The sequence below is a fragment of the Pinus tabuliformis genome, chromosome 7 (genome assembly GCF_031772625.1).
Source record: "Pinus tabuliformis cultivar Carrire ecotype Pingquan chromosome 7, CPIR1, whole genome shotgun sequence".
Taxonomy (NCBI): domain Eukaryota; kingdom Viridiplantae; phylum Streptophyta; class Pinopsida; order Pinales; family Pinaceae; genus Pinus; species Pinus tabuliformis.
The window spans coordinates 1,043,221,577-1,043,239,017 of record NC_142293.1 but is presented as its reverse complement, the minus strand read 5'-3'; the positions used below and the strand labels follow the sequence as shown (position 1 = coordinate 1,043,239,017).

The window sequence follows — 17,441 nt, the reverse complement described above, 5'->3', positions numbered from 1 at the left end:
TAATGGAGTTTATTATGGGCTAATGAAGTAACTGACCCAAGCAAAGAACATGTTAACTGAAAATTAACTGTAGGCCTTAAACATAACTAAGTCACTACAATAATGGCTCACTAAGGGGTTTTTAGTATTTACTTTTTAGCCTTGGTCAGCTTTAGCCTTATAGAGTAGGTTGTAGCCCTCTTTGAATATTACACCGTGATCAACAATTGCCATGGGAGAATGGGCGTGAAATATAAATTGCTTACTGTCCAATGGGTGGGAAGCTGGCCACTTTTGGAAAGAACACTAGGAATGAGGTCAAGAAATACAGAATTCAAGATGTGATTCCTTTCTAAAGCATGCACAAATGAAAACCTGTATATCCTCCCGTTCTTGATCCTAGACGGAACTTATAACAATGGATTGTATAGGAAAATAACATTTCATGAAGAGGAAACTGTTTTGATGTAGCTTTGTCCTTGTTACGGGCTCTGAAATGTGCCATCCTTTGGTGGTTTTGGACAACACAAAATTGGCTATATGTAAAATATACGTGATGGTTATGAACTAGGTGTAAATCACAGCCTAATAAGTAATATCTATTTTTTCTATTGTAGTTTCATATGTTTTGTTGAAGTTGATTTGCTGTCAGATTTCCAAATGATATGTCATTGTTGTTGTTCATGGTGTTGACATCTGTGTGGAATGGCAATGACATTGACCACACAAGTAGGAGCGAGTTGTGTTCATTCAAATATGGATGAGGCCTTATTTTACCTTAAATTGCTTTGTTGTTATTTTCTTATATGCAATTATGCTGGTCAATATGCTCTAGTATTGGTTCCTCTGTTATTGGTCCTAACAGTGAGATTGTTTCTTGGGCCTTTTCTGCTATAGGATGGGATGAAGGTGTTTTGGACATGCAACTGGGAGAGATTTCTAAACTTCGGGTAACCTCTATATTCATATTGTACTGCTTTCTCAATCCTATATGTATGTAAGTTGAATCTTTGTTTCTAATAGTAAGTTGATCAATATAGAGCTAGATGTATGCTATTGATGCTCCAAAGAGAGCAACGAGTTGCTGCTTTGGGCTTTAATTTTTTCTAATGACATATGCTCTTAGTGTGTTCAAATTTCAGAACAAAATTGGTACTTCATTGAGAGCCAGATTTAGAGGTTATCCATTTTAACCTAAACAAAAGGATTGTTACTACCAGTCATCAGTCTTTGATCCTCAGCAAAGGTGTTTCAAAGATATAAACACTCACTTTAAATTGATCATCATATGAATAAATCACAAGAAGCTTCTATCCCGCATTTGGCAGCATCGGCTGAATTGCTGAGGCATGAATAAGGTGGACTGTCTACTATTGTATAGTCTGATGCCTAAGATGAACCTACATAAACTTACCCTTTTCAGGAACTTGGTTTTTGTTAATTGGGGGTCATCCTTAGTTATTTTCTGTTTCTCTAGTATCATTGTGTTGCATTATTCCAATTTTGCTTGAATTTTTTACTGTTACAGTTTCATCTTGAGTGAGGCTCCAACTTTGTTTGACAAATCTGCCAAGCTATTAGAAGCGTTACATCTCTTCTTCCAACTACATTTGGCTGAGGCCACTTATTTCACTTGTCTTCTGCACCACATCTATAGATATACGGAGCTGTTTCAAGCCTTATACGACCTCCAATAACCAATCCTATCCCTTTTGGGCCTTTCCTTCCATTTTATAAATTTTCAAACCTCTTAATCCATTACTGTACTGATCATCTTCTGCAGAGGCCTAAACTGATAACCTGTGTAAATGAATTGTCATATTCAACAAGCATTGAACTTGCTGAACATTTGAATTAATTTATTTGGTTGCTTCTATTAAAATAAAATTTTGGTGGCATTTTATGCAGTGCCTTTTTCTTTTCTATTCCTTGGGCTTTGTACAGATCCACATCCTCTTGTCTATGGTCTCCAGTGTTGTGATCTCTTGAACAAACTAGCATCAAAAGTCCCTCCCTCTGAGGTGTGGCCGAAATTGAGTTTTGGGTGAGTTTGTGTTTATCTAGTCTCACTTCATTTGAATTTCTCATTTCTCATTGAGTTTCGCTCAATTGATTCATGGGGAATTAGACTGAAACCCAAATAAATTAGACTATTTGGGAAAGTTGGCCCATTTTTAAGTTAGAGCTAGTTTTATTGGTCGAGACTGTCTTTTCAGCAACCTTCTTACGTGATATATATATATATATATATATATTATGCTGCTTTTGCATGGTTATTTGTAGAGTCTTATTTTAAATAAAGTGCTGTAGGAACTTTATAGTGGAGGGGGAAATCTTGCAGATGAATATCATGTTCATGTATTATTGTTTTAGATAACATTATCAGGATGTGTCTTTGTTGTCCAATTCTTGGAAGCATTTCCACTGTAATGTCTGTTGCTTATTAGGCATTGGATTCTTGATGACTGTTAACAGATCCAACATGCCAGCCTCAAGGATCCATGTTTTTGCATATCAGGTTTGGCTCCAGATATGGAAGGATCTGACTGGAATCCTTTTCTAGTTAAGGAATGCTGGAGGATCCATACATGTCTTCATTGATACCTCATGCTGGTGTTTCCTCAAAGAAAAAGAAATTTAAAAAGGGAAAAAAAGAAGTAATGGTGAGGGCCCCAAAGCCAAAGTTGCAGGGAAATGGATATGGATAAGGACCCTCTGGATTTTTGAAAGTCAGGATCTGGATACAGGGAAATAACACACACACACTCTCTCTCTATCTCACATACACAGCATACAAATACCATGAACTGGAAATATAGAAAATCCAGATCTCTGAATATATTTTACTCCATATCGCTATCACAAACACAGAGATGCAGATTGCTATAAAACACTCAAATTTGTGTCTTTTAGGATGGTGGATTCACTATTTCTACGCAAAAGTTAGGGTTTTAGTTCCCTTCACTTTGCCTTTTTAATTGGGAGGATCTGTAAGCATGATTTATTTTACAAGCTGGAAACAAATCTCAAGCAGATCCTCCAGACACTTTCAACACTGGATCCCGAGTAGATTTGGATTTGAATATGGATTAGTAAAAACACCGATCCTGGGATCCTCCATAGGTAGATATGGGCCATAAAAACCCTATGTTTACCTATAAACAGTCTCTCCCCCATTCTAGAATCTAAAACATGCAAATCTGAGTTTTTCATAACAGTCTGCATTTCTGAGCTTTTGACATTGCCAAATTGGAACTCTCCTTTTGGTTACCTTTCCTGTATCCAAAACTAACATTTCAGAAGATCTGTTTCCTTTTCCATGAAACATGACTTGGTGAGTTGATAGAGTAATAGAGGTTGAACACCTTAGGCAGCTTTTCATGCATACAGATCAAAGATCAGTACAATGGTGTATTACATGGTTAAAACCTTGAAAGAGGGAAATAGTCAATCACCCTAGCTAATGTTGCCATTTGAGGCAATACATTTATTATTAATACAAAATATTTTTTTTTTACATATGAGTTTCTCAAAATTGTTCATCAACAAATGACCCTCCAATCGAATGTCAAGCCATAGATCAATATAGCCATTAGTATTGAGAAGAATATGAACCATCGGATCACTTAATGTTTAGGACATATTTGTTGAGAGAAGTTGTCATTGATGTCAAAGGCTGTCCAAATGAAAGAGAAAGTTACAAATTCAAATAGCATATTTCGAAATATTGTTTTGGGAATTTTAATGTCCCATTTGGATACCCTACCTTTGAATGCATTTCTACTCCATTTACCTAGCTCAAATGGATCAAAACATCTATGGTTGCAAAGTTTATTCGGAGACCTTTCCAATGGTATATGACATTCCCTCTTACTCCTCACAGTTGACGAGAAATGATTTTTCAAGTATTCACTATACATTTTACCAGTTGCACAAGCCAATCCAGCTAGTGGGCAAGTTAGCCCAGTCTCGACCCTGAATGCACTATAAATAGCTGTGAGAAGGGGCATTTCAAGTCATTCGCTCAAGCCAATTTGAATCTGTTCAAAGTTCAAACAAGCGAAGAAAAGGATTTCATAGTTTCATAACTCATGAACCAGAAGTGAAGAGGAGCTGATTGGAGAGGCTTTTGGGGAAGGATATTTGGCACATTCTTCAATGATTTTTGGCTTATTTTGGAAGGATTTTTGGCACAACTTTTGAATGTTTCCAGCCCTGGTTAGAAGGCTGATTGTAGACTTTTTGTTGAGGGCCAAATTTTGTCCCCTTTGAAGGCCAAATTTCAGATCTATGTAGAGGGTCGAATTCTAGTGTGGAATGGCAAATTTTAAAACCAAAGTTTTGGTACAAAGAAGGCCGAATTCAAGCCTGTTTTGAGGGCTAAATCATGGTGTGTTTGAAGGCGAGTTTCAGTTTCATTTTGAAGATACAATACTGTCCCCTTTTAAGGAGGCTGAACCTTGTGGAGGAGGTAGAGTTCTAGAGGCCTAGTTCTGTTGATAAGGAGGCCACGTTCAAGGATCATTTGTTGAGGGAAGGCTCTGTTGCTAAGAAAGGCATGTTTAGGAAGCGGAGTTCCTGTGTGAAGGACAAAGGAGCAGCTGTCAGAAGTACACACTTTCTTTGACTAATGTTGACTCTTGTACAAGCTTTGGTGCTGATAAATCTGGGAGTTGGTGCTTCCTTTCAGTTGGGGCTAATAAACCAAGGAGTTGGTGCTTCCTTTCAATTGGTGTTGATAAACCAGGGAGTTGGTGCTTCCATTCATTTGGCGTTGATAAATTTGAATGTACTCTTTATATGTATTAAGAAAAACATTTGGTGGTTTTCAGATAAAAATTTGTGTTCTGTATACTTATGTGCTTTGCTTTATACTTATGGATGCGTTTACAAGTTTTTGAAGTTAAAAATTGTTAATATTTGTTGAAGAATGTAACTAGTGTCAGTGTTCATAATTGTACTGGAGTCATGATGTAATGTATTTGTCAAAAGAAAGAAAAATAAATTTTATTATGAAAAAAAATATTTATTAAGCATGGGTTTCGTGCTTTATTATTTTATTTCTAGGTCAAAGTCTCCATTATAGGCTTCTAGGGTTTATGTCAAGAGTCCTTGCCCATGTCATCATGTAAAAGACCCTTCTTGGGCTTTATCTATCAAGAAATAAATTTATTTTGATGTAAAATGAGTCAACTAGGCATCCTCCACCCAAGTCGGCCTCAAGGAAGATAAGTTGACCTAATTGGGAGCCAGAAACCACTATATAAAGGTAGCAACTCGACCTCGTTTGGAGCACATGAATCACAAGTTCGACCTATAGTAGCTAGAGGAAGAAAAGAAGAGTGAAATTCCTAAAGAGAAGGAGAAAACCCTAGTGAAGAAGAAGGAGACCTTTATCAAGCAAGAAGAAGCCAAAATTTCTCTCTTTTATCTCACACGTGCGAAATTTTGAAGTTCTCGGGGGTCGAAATTTCAGATCTGCAGTAGGGGCCAAAATTCTATGTTGCTGCTGTATTGAAGTAGGTGGATAAGAATAGACTACTAAAGTTTGTATAATCATCTTGAAGGCTGACTTGGTGGAGGAGGGAGGTCTTTTGGTCAGGTTTAAGGTCTTGGATTGTCTCAATTGATTTGAATAAAATGTTCAGTAGAGAGTACAATGAGCCAATACAAAATCATCTAGCAAAATTAACCCAACAATATTCAGAAATATGTTCCCGACATCAATACTGATCAGAGACAACTTCTTCTGTATGCAGTAAAGTGCGGTCAACTGCAGTCAAATGTCAAATTGTGACCCTAGAACGCAACCACATGGAGGGAGAGTTATGTGTGCGGTTGAGAGCTTCCAACCACATGGATGAGCCTGCGTTCCTGTGGTTGTAACTGAGATTTGCTTGTGTCAAGCTTGTGGTTAGAAACCAAAACCTTAAACAAACGAGTGAGATTCAGACCTTGTAATTGCGAACTTTAATGAACCAATCTCCGCGACCCAATCTTAGATATGTGCGAACCAATCAATGAAGAAGAAGATGCTTGGTGGTGTTTGTGGACCACTGGAGTGGCACCCGATGATTACATGAAGACTCCATGCCCAAGGATGATTCAGAGGACACTTGTACCATCAGATATTGTCAGTGAACAGAGTTTTTTAACTCTACTTCTATCTTCTCATCATCTTTATTGTACCCAGATTCCACACCCTATGGGGAATTGTAATAAGTGATACTAGTAATGATGAGTTTTGAGTCTGTAACAGGCCTAGGATGTTGGGACTCGATCAACAAACGAGTACACTTTGGAGTGTTTTTTTAATCTGGTTAATTATCCCTTCTTTTTCAGAGGCGGATAATTTTATGAGTTTTTTCACTCACGTTTTACCCCAAAGTCGGGGTGACGGTTTAAAGGTTGAGCCCCTGACACATCTTAGTGTTTAGAGTCGATGTATATTACGATACTAGATCACACAAAAAATTTCGTGGAATTTGGTTAGGTCTAGGTAGTCATTTTTTAATTTTTTAGATTTCCCGCAAGTCAAAAATTGCAAATAAAATTGTAATAATTGTAGTCTAGAGAAGTTGTATGGGGTATGAGTAATGAAAATTACACCTCTCACCCTCAACTTTTTACTATGACACACTTTGAGAGATTAATAATGTGTTTTGGACCTTCAAAACCCACTTTTCCTAAGTTTAGTGGGAAATCTGACAATTAATTAAGCCAAAAATTAAATAAACGGAAAAAAATAAATATCCACACATGCTAAATGTTGTGGAAATGAGATGGAAAGTTATGAGGGAGTTAAAGTGGAGTCCCAAGGTGATGTTGACCCCTAAAATCAAGGAAAGGACATGTGCTCGAATAAAATCGAATTTCTGGCATTAAATGAAAAAGCTGCTTGGAAATTCGAATTTGTGAAGTTAATGCACATTTGGGAGGATTTAGGAGAATATTTGGTGGAGATTTTTGTGGGAAATTGTCTCCACATGGGTTACCACACATATACACTTGTCATTCCACAATAAAATTCGAATTTGGCACATAAGGGAAGAAGAAAATGATGTCCACTTGCCAGAATTCAATTTTTACACTTGGCATTGGAGCTCCATTCAACAAATTCGAATTTATCTTTGGGATTGTCACCTCATGTCACTTGTTTAATCACTTCTACATTGGGATTGGCTCCAATGCCATTTGTCATTGTCATTCTTCATTGGGATTTGCTCCCAACTCTCTATATAATAGAGCCATGGGCTCTCACATTGTATCATATTGTTACTAGCTATTGTGCTTGCGGAAGTGTTGCTGCCTCGTACACTTTCAGAAATATCAATAAAGACTTTGGGGTTTCATTTATGAGGTGTTCCTCCTTTTCGAGTGTGATGAATTGTTGAGCATTGGTATAATTTTTTTTACTCATGCTTTGATCTAATTTGCTTCCATATGCTCTTGTAGATTTGTTAATGTAGAGATATCTGGCATTGACATTTGATTTAGAAGTATGCTCTAGGTATAAAATGCTCTAGTTGGTTTTAAATAAATCTCTAGATTTTCTTGTCATTGTTTATTGCTAAATCTATATGGAACTAATTATTGATTGAAGTTTTGTAGAGGGAATATCTTGTTGGGATTACAAAATCAAGCATGAGGAGAAGTCTTTGGAGAGACCAACCCACTCTTGATACATTCTTAAAGGAGCTCTCATTTGTTCTTTGAATCTTCATAGTCTTATCTTACAAAGTGGTTTTGCGGGGATTTCGACACATAGCTTGTACACAAGCCGAGAATTTCTAAATTTAAATCTCTTTAAAAAAAACATTGTACTTCATTTCTTTCATTTGCTATCTAAGAGTTTGAAGATGGCTAAACAAAGACGAGAGTTTACTCTCACTCTTTAGCTTAGCCTTTTGTAAATTATAATTGTACATATACATTTTATCTTGCTGATTTTTCCATTAATACTTAACTTATTTTGCAGCCATTGTTTGTATTGTTTGCTAACTCTTGTGTGGCAGATTTCGAAGAGAAACTTCCCGTAACATCTAACAAGTGTTTGCACAACCTTTGGCAAGTGTTGGGGGTTTGATTTCCAAGGATGTCGTGAGCCCTTTTGAGGTTTATTTTGGCCAAGTTGAGTTCACTAGAGGGCTGCCCATTTTCCTCTTTAAGCCGTGGGCATTTGGAGGAAACTCACACTTTGTTTCCCTTGCATAAGTTTTGTGAGATCTTGTCACTACTTTCTCAAGAAAGGAGGTCTAGTGTCCAAGTTTGAAGCAATTATTGTGAGGACTCTCCTTGAAGTATAGTTGAGAACTTTGAAGGGCCCTCTTCTCATTGTAATATTAATAAAAGATCTAACTTGCTTGTGGAGGCTTGAGATTTCTCCCATGGTATCCTATCTCCCCATTTAGAGGGAGGCTTCTCTTGGATGGATTGACATTTGCATGGTTTAAGCTTTCATACTTCATTCACTTGCATGCGTTAATTGGGATTAACACAACCTCACTATCACATTTCATTAAGTTAAAGTTTGTTACAATTTCATTTGAGCTTTGTGTTTTCTTTCTCACTGTTGCTTGGAGCTACAAGCTTACACTTTACTTTGGGCAATTCATCCTTTACATGCAAGCATTTTATATTCTTGACAAACTTTGATTCATTTCCATTTGCCTTGGTAAATTGTTTCATGAGCACTTGAATACATGCTTCAATTTTACGCTACATTGTTATCTTGAATGTTGGAGCAATTTATTGTCATTGTCTATTTGAAACAAATTTTACTTTCAAGCAAATTACTTGTATCATTTTAATTCATTGAAACACATGCAACACTTGTAAGCTAATTTTATTCCTCCAATAGAAGTTATAATTGCAACTTATGTTGAACACTATTTCATTTTCAAGCATTGCAAATCAATTTCTTTGAAGCATTTGCATGTATCATTATTTTAATTTGGGGAATTAACACAATTTGCATTTCATCTAGGAATTTTAGTGTAGGAAGGCCCCAAGCCTCATTAAAATTTTACCTCCAACATAAGTTGGTTGAAGTAGACATCTTAGGGATCCTCTACTCCTCTGTTGATTCCTCACTGTGAGATCCATATCATTGGGCAAGGGTGAGGTCTGAGGATTGAAGAGTTAAATTGTAATCTTGTTGTAGAGCTAATTAATAAAATTAACCAAGAGCACTTTCCATTACATTTACTTTTCTTCTCTCTTGATGGTTTGAGTTTTCATATGCAAAGTCTATTCCAAAAGCAAGTATTGTAATCATTTCAAACAAGTGTTTTCTTTTCATGTTTCAAGTCTAATTGCATATTGATGTCTTGGTTTAGCACTTCCTTTCTTTTACATTTCCAAGTTAATTACTAATTTTTGGGTTTTGGCAAGATATGTTTCACATGTTTTGATTTGTAAAGTTGATTATCTCAAAAGCATTTTGTATCTTACATATCTTGTGCTAACAATTCTTATTTACATTTCAGGGTTACTTTGTTTTCTCTTTTCAGAGCATTGCATTTTACTCTGAGCAAATATATCTTTAAATTGTTGAGCAAATTCCTTATAAGGCACTGGTTTTATGGTTTTTAATCATATTAATGATTTGCATTGTTATTTTAAGTTGCTCACTTCATATTTTCCCATAAATCCTTAAAAGTAATCCATTTTCACTATAACACTTTTCTAGAAACTCACATCTTTTAACTTTAACTTTTCACCCCCCTTAGCTAACCTAGGAGATAGCTCAAACGGAGAGAGTCGGGTTAGTGTGACAACCCCTTGTTTGAGTTCCCTGCCACCAACCACACCATGTGGGGTTGAAGGCTTTTCTCATTGACTTGTAGGTAGGTGTAGGCGGCAGGGTCAACAGTGTCTAAATGAGCTTGAGGTCATTTGTATTTATAGGCTTTCAAGGGTGTCTAGTTTCCTGTTAGGGCTGATCTGTCCTTTTGCGCACATGTGGGACTTACTTCAAAAATACACTTTCCCTTATCCAAATTGAGCGCTTCAATAGTCAAAATTGGTCCTCTCGAAAAGAGGAATCTAGTCTTATGATTGGAATTTTTCACTAAGCTGCCAAAATTAACACTCACTCTCAGTTAGGGCGAAATTTCCAATTGCATCATATAATCTTCATGAGTATCCTATATCATGTCCCATCTTTGCTCAACTTTATTTGTTGAAACATTCTCAAATCTATAGAAGAAGAATCATCGAGGAGCAATAACTACCACCCTCTTAGGACAATGAGGAAGGTCCTAAGGGACACTCTCACCTTATGTTATCTCATAGGGGAGGAAACATCTTCGACCCTATGTTGAGCAATATGAGTGATTGCATAGGGGAGCAAATATCTTCCACCCTATGTTGATCAATACAATATCTCATTTATCCTGTTGCCCAATGATCTTCCCAAAAATGACCCTTAAGAGTCATGTGGTAGAACACTTGCATCATAATCAACTTGGATGAGATACTCGAGTAAGGATCACACACCCCCAAGCTCCCTCTCAACCCGTTGGCCAGATGAGGAGTGGTAATCCCAACACACCTAGCTTGTGGGTATGACGCCAACTGGGGTATACTCTGCTAGACCAAGACAGGGGAGCTACATCTATGACCCTATGGGTGACAAATAGGAGTGATACCCTATTGTCCAGATATCCTTCAACCTTAGGAGCCCTCCATCTCAATTCCTCACCTTGGGAGCTCAAACAAGGGGGAAGAACTGACTCAGCGTCCTGGATCAATGATGCCTCTTATCAAGAGGGGTCACATCCATCAGTCCAAGCTGTTCTCGAAAGACCAAGAAATTCCCTTTCGACAAAGCCTTGGTAAGAATAGTTGCAATCTGCTCATCTGTCGATATACGATGGAGTCTAATGGCTCCTTTCCGGACCATGTCTTGAATGTAATGATATTGGACCTCTATGTGCTTGGAATTGTCATGAAATACAAGATTCTCTACTAATCAAATCCCACTTTTGTTGTGGCAATATATCATTGTAGTATCTAGGACCTGCTCAAATAACTCTCCAAAGAGCTTCCTTAACCAAATTTCTTTGCAGCTAGCCATGCTAGCGACAATATATTCAGCCTCAACGATACTCGGTGCTACGAAATTTTGTTTCCTGCTCATCCAAGATATCATGGCAGATCCAAGACTAAAACAACATTCGAACGTACTCTTCTTGTCAACAATGTTTCGTGCCTAGTCAACATCAGTATATCCATGAAGTCGAACATCTTCAGTAGAATATCACAAACCAAGGGTAATCTTCACATGCAAATATCTCAAAATGTGTTTGGCAACAACCCAATGTGAATGGAGAAGCTCAATTATAAATTGACTCAACGTGTTCACGCATAGCATATGTTCGGACGAGTGTTCACTAAGAACATTAGAGCACCGATCAACTGTCTATGCTCGGATGGATTTGACAAATCGGGTCCTGCGACTTCTCCACATATCTTCTTGAAATTCATTTCCATTGGTGTGGGTAGGGACTTGCATTCTATCATTCCAAAGCTCTCCAATAACTTCACGACATATTTTCCTTGTGAAAGGAAAATATCACAAGGCCTTTGCTAGACCTCAAGGCCTAAAAAATAGTGCATGTGTCCAAGGTCCTTCATCTCGAAGTTAGAGGCTAGCTCCCTCTTAAAATCGATCATCAGGGTCTCACTACCTGTCAAGAATAGATCGTCAGTTATAACACCAAAATCAATGGCATATCTTGGACTACCTTGAAGTAGAGGTTGGGATTGACATTGCTTCTTGTGAATCCCAACTTCATCAAGTAACTGTCTATGCGGGAGTACCAAGCTCTGGGGGCTTGCTTCAAACCATACAATGCCTTCTTCAACCTGTAAACATGTGTTTTTCGATCCTCTACTTCAAATCCTTGTGGCTGCTCAACGTAGACTTCTTCTTGTAACATGCCATGAAGGAATGTTGTCTTCACATCCATCTGATGAAGGGTCCATCCTTGACTTGCAGCAAGAGCGACTATGGAACGAATGGTTGTATATCGAGCCACAGGTGCAAATATATCATCATAATCTTCTCCCTCTTTTTGGGAGAATCCTCAGGCCACGAACCTTGCCTTATATTTCTCAATGCTTCCATCGACTCCATGTTTGATCTTGAATAGCCATTTTGAAGTCACCACAGATTTCCCCTTTGGTCTTGGCACAACATTCCATACGTCGTTCTTCATAATTGATTCATATTATTTGGCCATAACATCCTTCCAAACTTGTTCTTTCACGACTTCTTCAAAGGTAGGAGGTTCGACTTGAATCATTGTACTCATAGCTGCAACATATCCCTAGTACTAGCATGGCTTCTTGCTTTCTCTAAAAGATCTTCGAGTGGGAATGTGTCTTGTCGTCGCCCGGATTGTACAGGCATTGCGACAACCGCGCAGGGCAGGGGCCGTCAGTGTGATCTCTGCCCACTCCGTTCTAGTTGTCTCCCAACAACATGCTAGGGGGGTAGTCCCTATGAAATGAGGCGAAGGAAGACACGTTGGGAACCAACTCGCTTGGGAGACACGAATGAGTGGCCTAACCACTTGGTTGAATTTGAGCAAGATTATTGATTAGATTAGATTTTCGAGTATGAGACCAGTGCATTATAGAGTCACAATTCTTGCTTATTGTAAATTGAAACCAAGTAACCGGATGGACACCCGCTTCTTAAATGATTGGCTAATCTATATGATGTGCAAATCCTAAGATCTATGTGTGATGCAATGATCTTGGTTATTTTTAGTTATATGCCTAGTCTAAATAGAACCTCTCCCCTAACTGTTTTGAGAAACAGTTGCCAGAGTGGGTTGTGAAATGGAAGCCAACGGGAAGAAGGCAGTGGCTTGATTAACGATACCTCCCCTTGTGTTCCACCCACCCGGTGGCTCTGGCGCTGTTGAGACTATGACTCTGATGACTGTAAGGTCACTGTGTTAACCACTAAGAAGAGTTGAATCTCTCAAGCTAATTGGAAAAGGTTTTCCCTAGATCTCTATCAACCTAGCTTATGTTAGGAGGTAAATTTTAATGCAATCTAGAACTAGGATGCTTGTGCAAGAGATTATGAGTGAGATTTTAGGTGAGATTACTTAAGTCTTTCTTTAAGTACTTAGTTATATTTTACCGTAGTTATGATGTTAAGTCCTTCACAATGCTTAGAGCAGGTAATCTCAACCAAAAGATGTGTTAGATTTTGACAGTGCCAACTATAAATAAAGATATCCAGAAGACACGATTGCTCAAAAAATATAGATCCACAATGTTGAAGAATGTAATTAGGTTTGGTCTTCATAAATTGTATTTGAGTCATAATGTAATGTATTTATCGAAAGAAAGAAAAAGAAAGTTTTATTATTATTAATATGACTTATTAAATCATGGGTTTCATGCTTGGGTCATCATGTTTTAGGTTAAAGTCCCCATTGAGGACTTCTAGGATTTATACTGAGTCATTAGAGTCATTGTCCATTTAAAAAGACCCTTCTTGGGCCTTTGAATCATGTAAAATGATTTATTATTGAGTCAAACAAGTCATTTGTCACCTCCACACCAAGTCGACCTCAAACAGGGTAATTCGACCTCACTAAAAGCCTATATATTGAAGCAGTTCGAATTCATTTGGAGTATTCACACACACAAGTTCGATATTCAAGAAGAAGAGTGGGAAAAGTGTGAAGTTGCTGGAAGAAGGAAGATCGAAGTTTCTGGGTTTGTCTCTCTCTCACTTGTGTGGATTTACTGGGATATTTGCTAGAAGGATGAAGATATCGTTGGATCGAAGTGTTGTTGGGCTAACTTCTGGGTCGAAGTTGTTGCTGAGCTAACTACTGGGTCGAAGTTGTTGCTGAGCTAACTACTGGATCGAAGTTGTTGCTGGGCTAACTGCTAGATCAAATTTTTTGCTGGGCTAACTGCTGTGTCGAAGTTGTTGCTGGATCGAAGTTCTGTAGCTGCTAGGTCGAAGTTATTGCTATCATCTACAAAAGGAAGAAAATGTTGACTTTGTGTAGATGAAGTTTGTGTCTAGGTCAAAAGTCTTGGATTACCTTTGAAGTTATTAAGGAAGAGTTGTTGACTGGGTTTTCCCTTAGATAGGGGTTTTTCCCTAGCCGTCCGAACTCCGCCTACATCTGGTGTCTGTGATCTTTGTGTTATTGTTTTGGTAATTGCTCGATGAACTAAAAGATAAAAGAACTTAAGAAAAACATAAGAATATCACATGTAATTATCTATATAAAGAAAATCTTCCTGCCTTTATGATTTTCTAACATGGAATCAGAGCTAAGGTGAAGAAAGGAAAAAGGCAACTCAAAGATGTATGGAAGAGTAAGGATTTCTTAGAAGCTTTGAATAAGGGTCTTCAAAAGGAACATATAAGAAGCCAAGTCTATCATCTTCAAGGACAATGTCTAACTCAATGAAGGGTGAAAACAAACTAGAAGGAGCATCTAACTACAGGGCTTGGAAGAAGAGGATAGACCTCATCCTCGAAAAGAATAAAGTTTTGGATCTAGTCAAGGGAGAGGTAAAGAAGCTTACTAATGAGTCAAGTGATGCAGAAAAGACAAAGTTCAGGGAAACAAAAATATTGGCCATGACACTAATGGTGGATGGAAAAAAAGATAAACTCATGCCCTATATATCTAACATAGACTCTGCTCGAGAGATGTATGAGGCTTTATCAAAATTATTCACTATCAAGAATCTTGGTCAAATAGCAAGCCTTAAAAATGAACTAAGATCTATAAAGATGACAAAGGAAGACACTATGGCATCTTTCTTTGTGAGAATAGCTAGATTAAGAGATGAAATCCATGCAATTGATGAGATAGTACCAAAGAAGGAACTTGTAATCACTACACTTCTAGGTTTACCAACATCATGGAGTGCCTTCTCATCAAGTCTCAACACCTGGAAGGAGACTTCTACATTTGAACAACTATAGAATGACTGCAGTCAGGAAGAAGGCAGGATTTCTCTAGCAAGCAACAAAGAGAATGAAGAAGAAAAAGTTTCAAATGCCTACATCACAAGAACAAAGGATCATTCAAGAAGACTAAAGAGCCTAGAAAGAAGATAGACATATCCAAAATCGAATGCTTCAACTGTCACAAAATGGGTCACTACAAAAGTGATTTTCTTGAAAATCCGAGAAATAGAAAGAGAAATAAAGATCATGCAAATGTTGCCGAAGAAGGATCTCCAAAGAAGCACAACACTGAAGAATTAGAAATAAAGGACTTATACTATTGAGTCCTTCTACTCCAAGTTTTGATTTGTTTTGTATTTTGATTTCTAGAACTTGTAGGTTTAATATTCTTTGGGAAAACATTGTTGAATTGTTTCTATAAAGTTTTAGGTATCCCTCGAGATTGGATTAAGAGGGAGCCGTCACCATTTTCCAAAGATAAGTATCTTACTCCATGTATTATCTTTTATATTTGGTTTTCCTTTTCTTAGATGTGTCGACATTGGATACTAATCATATTTCTATTATATATTTTCCTTGCTGTTATGACCAAGGGCTATGAAGAAGACCTCACAAGACAAAGCATAGAAGTTCTATTGGATTTGATGTCCTATAAGGTTTGTCTAAATTCAAAGGTATGTCAAACTATAAGTTTTGTTTCTCTTCGTTATAAAGGTATACTCATTCATTTTAAGGAATCTACTAACAAGTGTTATGTCTGGGAGATTAATCATAAGATTAAATCTACACTCATTAAAATGTTTGTGGAACCCTAATAGGTTCTCTATAAAATCGTAACCTAAGGGTATGCCAATGTTAATGTGAACAACCCTAGTTTACTTAGGGCTACTAATGAAATCTAGAAAAACACTATTCTTTTGATGTTTGGGGTTTTGATATGTTATATTTGAAGTTTTAGTATTATTATGGAAACCGTAGTCCTTTAGGGTTGGATGATAATGTGTTCCTAGACCTTGAGGTTTTGGTACATTAGGGTTTATGAGTAAAACCCTTATGTATCAAAAGTAAGCTCCTAGGAATGAAACCCTAGGTGTATGTTTGTCTGTCTGGTCAAAACCCTAGCCCAATCGAGATTGTTATATGTATGACTTAAAATGTACTAATATTTGTGTCTTAGGTTTACCTAATGAATATTGTTGTGATATGCCTTTGCATGATTATGAAATACTAGATATATGTGCTAACCAACATTATTGATGTTCATGAAGCTCCAAGGTTTGTAACTAAGCCCTAGTAGAAGTTTGATATTCTAGAATATGGTGATAGTTCCATTATGATGATAAAATATAGGGTTTACAACAAATCCTAGTAGAAGTTGGTCATTTAGTTGAAACCTTAGATTGTGTTGTGATTGATTTTGATTGTTGTCATCTAAGGCTTAGTATCTCAAAGATGGAATCTAGGGTTTGCATTAAATCCTAGTAGTCTAACATATGAAATCTAAAGTTGATAGATGCATTGTAAGTGTACTTGTTTCTAGGGTTTGCAACATATTATAGTAGAGTATGCCATATCTCTAGAAGAAATATTGAAGCCCTAGATATAATGAAGATTGTTATCTTGATTGAGTTGCTCGAAGTCTTAAGTCTAGGGTTTATGAAAAAACCCTATCAAGATGTTGAAGTATAAAAGTATGTGTCTCTTGTTTGTGAACCTAACTAAGTTTAGGTATTTGTTGTCTAAAAGTCTAATGCTTCCATTATTGCATGATTCTGATATAGTTAAGTTCATGCTTCTATATGTATTTGGTTGTACTTGCTATCTAAATTTTGCAGGTACATAATGTTCAAGATGATGAAGATGTTCGCAAGTAAAGTTGATTTGATTGATAAGCACGATGAAGGAAGTTATATAAATGACAATGATCAAGATAACTCTGATTAGGAGGATAGAAGCCATGAAAGATTCTTCGATGTCATAGAAAAGAAATTGATCTTCCTAAGTTAAGAGGGAGCGTGGATAAAGGAAAGAGTATATCTCACGAGTTGAGATGGAGGGCATATTATAGTCATGATGGATACCTTGAAGAAGAAAATTGGAGAATGAATATTGAGGTGCTGCTGAAAGAAGGAAGGCATGTGAAGATAACTCTGATTTGGAGGATAGAAGCCATGAAAGATTCTTCGATGTCATAGAAAAGAAATTGATCTTCCTAAGTTAAGAGGGAGTGTGGATAAAGGAAAGAGTATATCTCGCGAGTTGAAATGGTGGGCATATTATAGTCATGATGGATACCTTGAAGAAGAAAATTGGAGAATGAATATTGAGGTGCTGCTGAAAGAAGGAAAGCGGGTTTTGGTTGCTGCATGTGAAGTAGGAAAGGAAGCTAAATGATTGAGGAAACCTTTGTCAAAGATTTGTTTGGGAAGCCTCGAACTCCTACTGTGATAAATTGTGAGGCAACATCAAGAAGTCATAAGACCCCAAAGGTTTG

The 17,441-nt window shown here is 37.2% G+C and overlaps 1 protein-coding gene across 1 annotated transcript in view; it reads left to right on the top strand.

The window, feature by feature from the left end:
• Nucleotides 1-17,441, top strand: part of FKBP12 (FK506-binding protein 12) — a 139,168-nt gene that overhangs the window by 97,315 nt on the left and 24,412 nt on the right. The window contains exon 4 of the mRNA XM_089459315.1: nt 877-929. Coding sequence (XP_089315441.1) covers nt 877-929 — 53 coding nt within the window. The remainder of the gene's footprint in view (nt 1-876; nt 930-17,441) is intronic.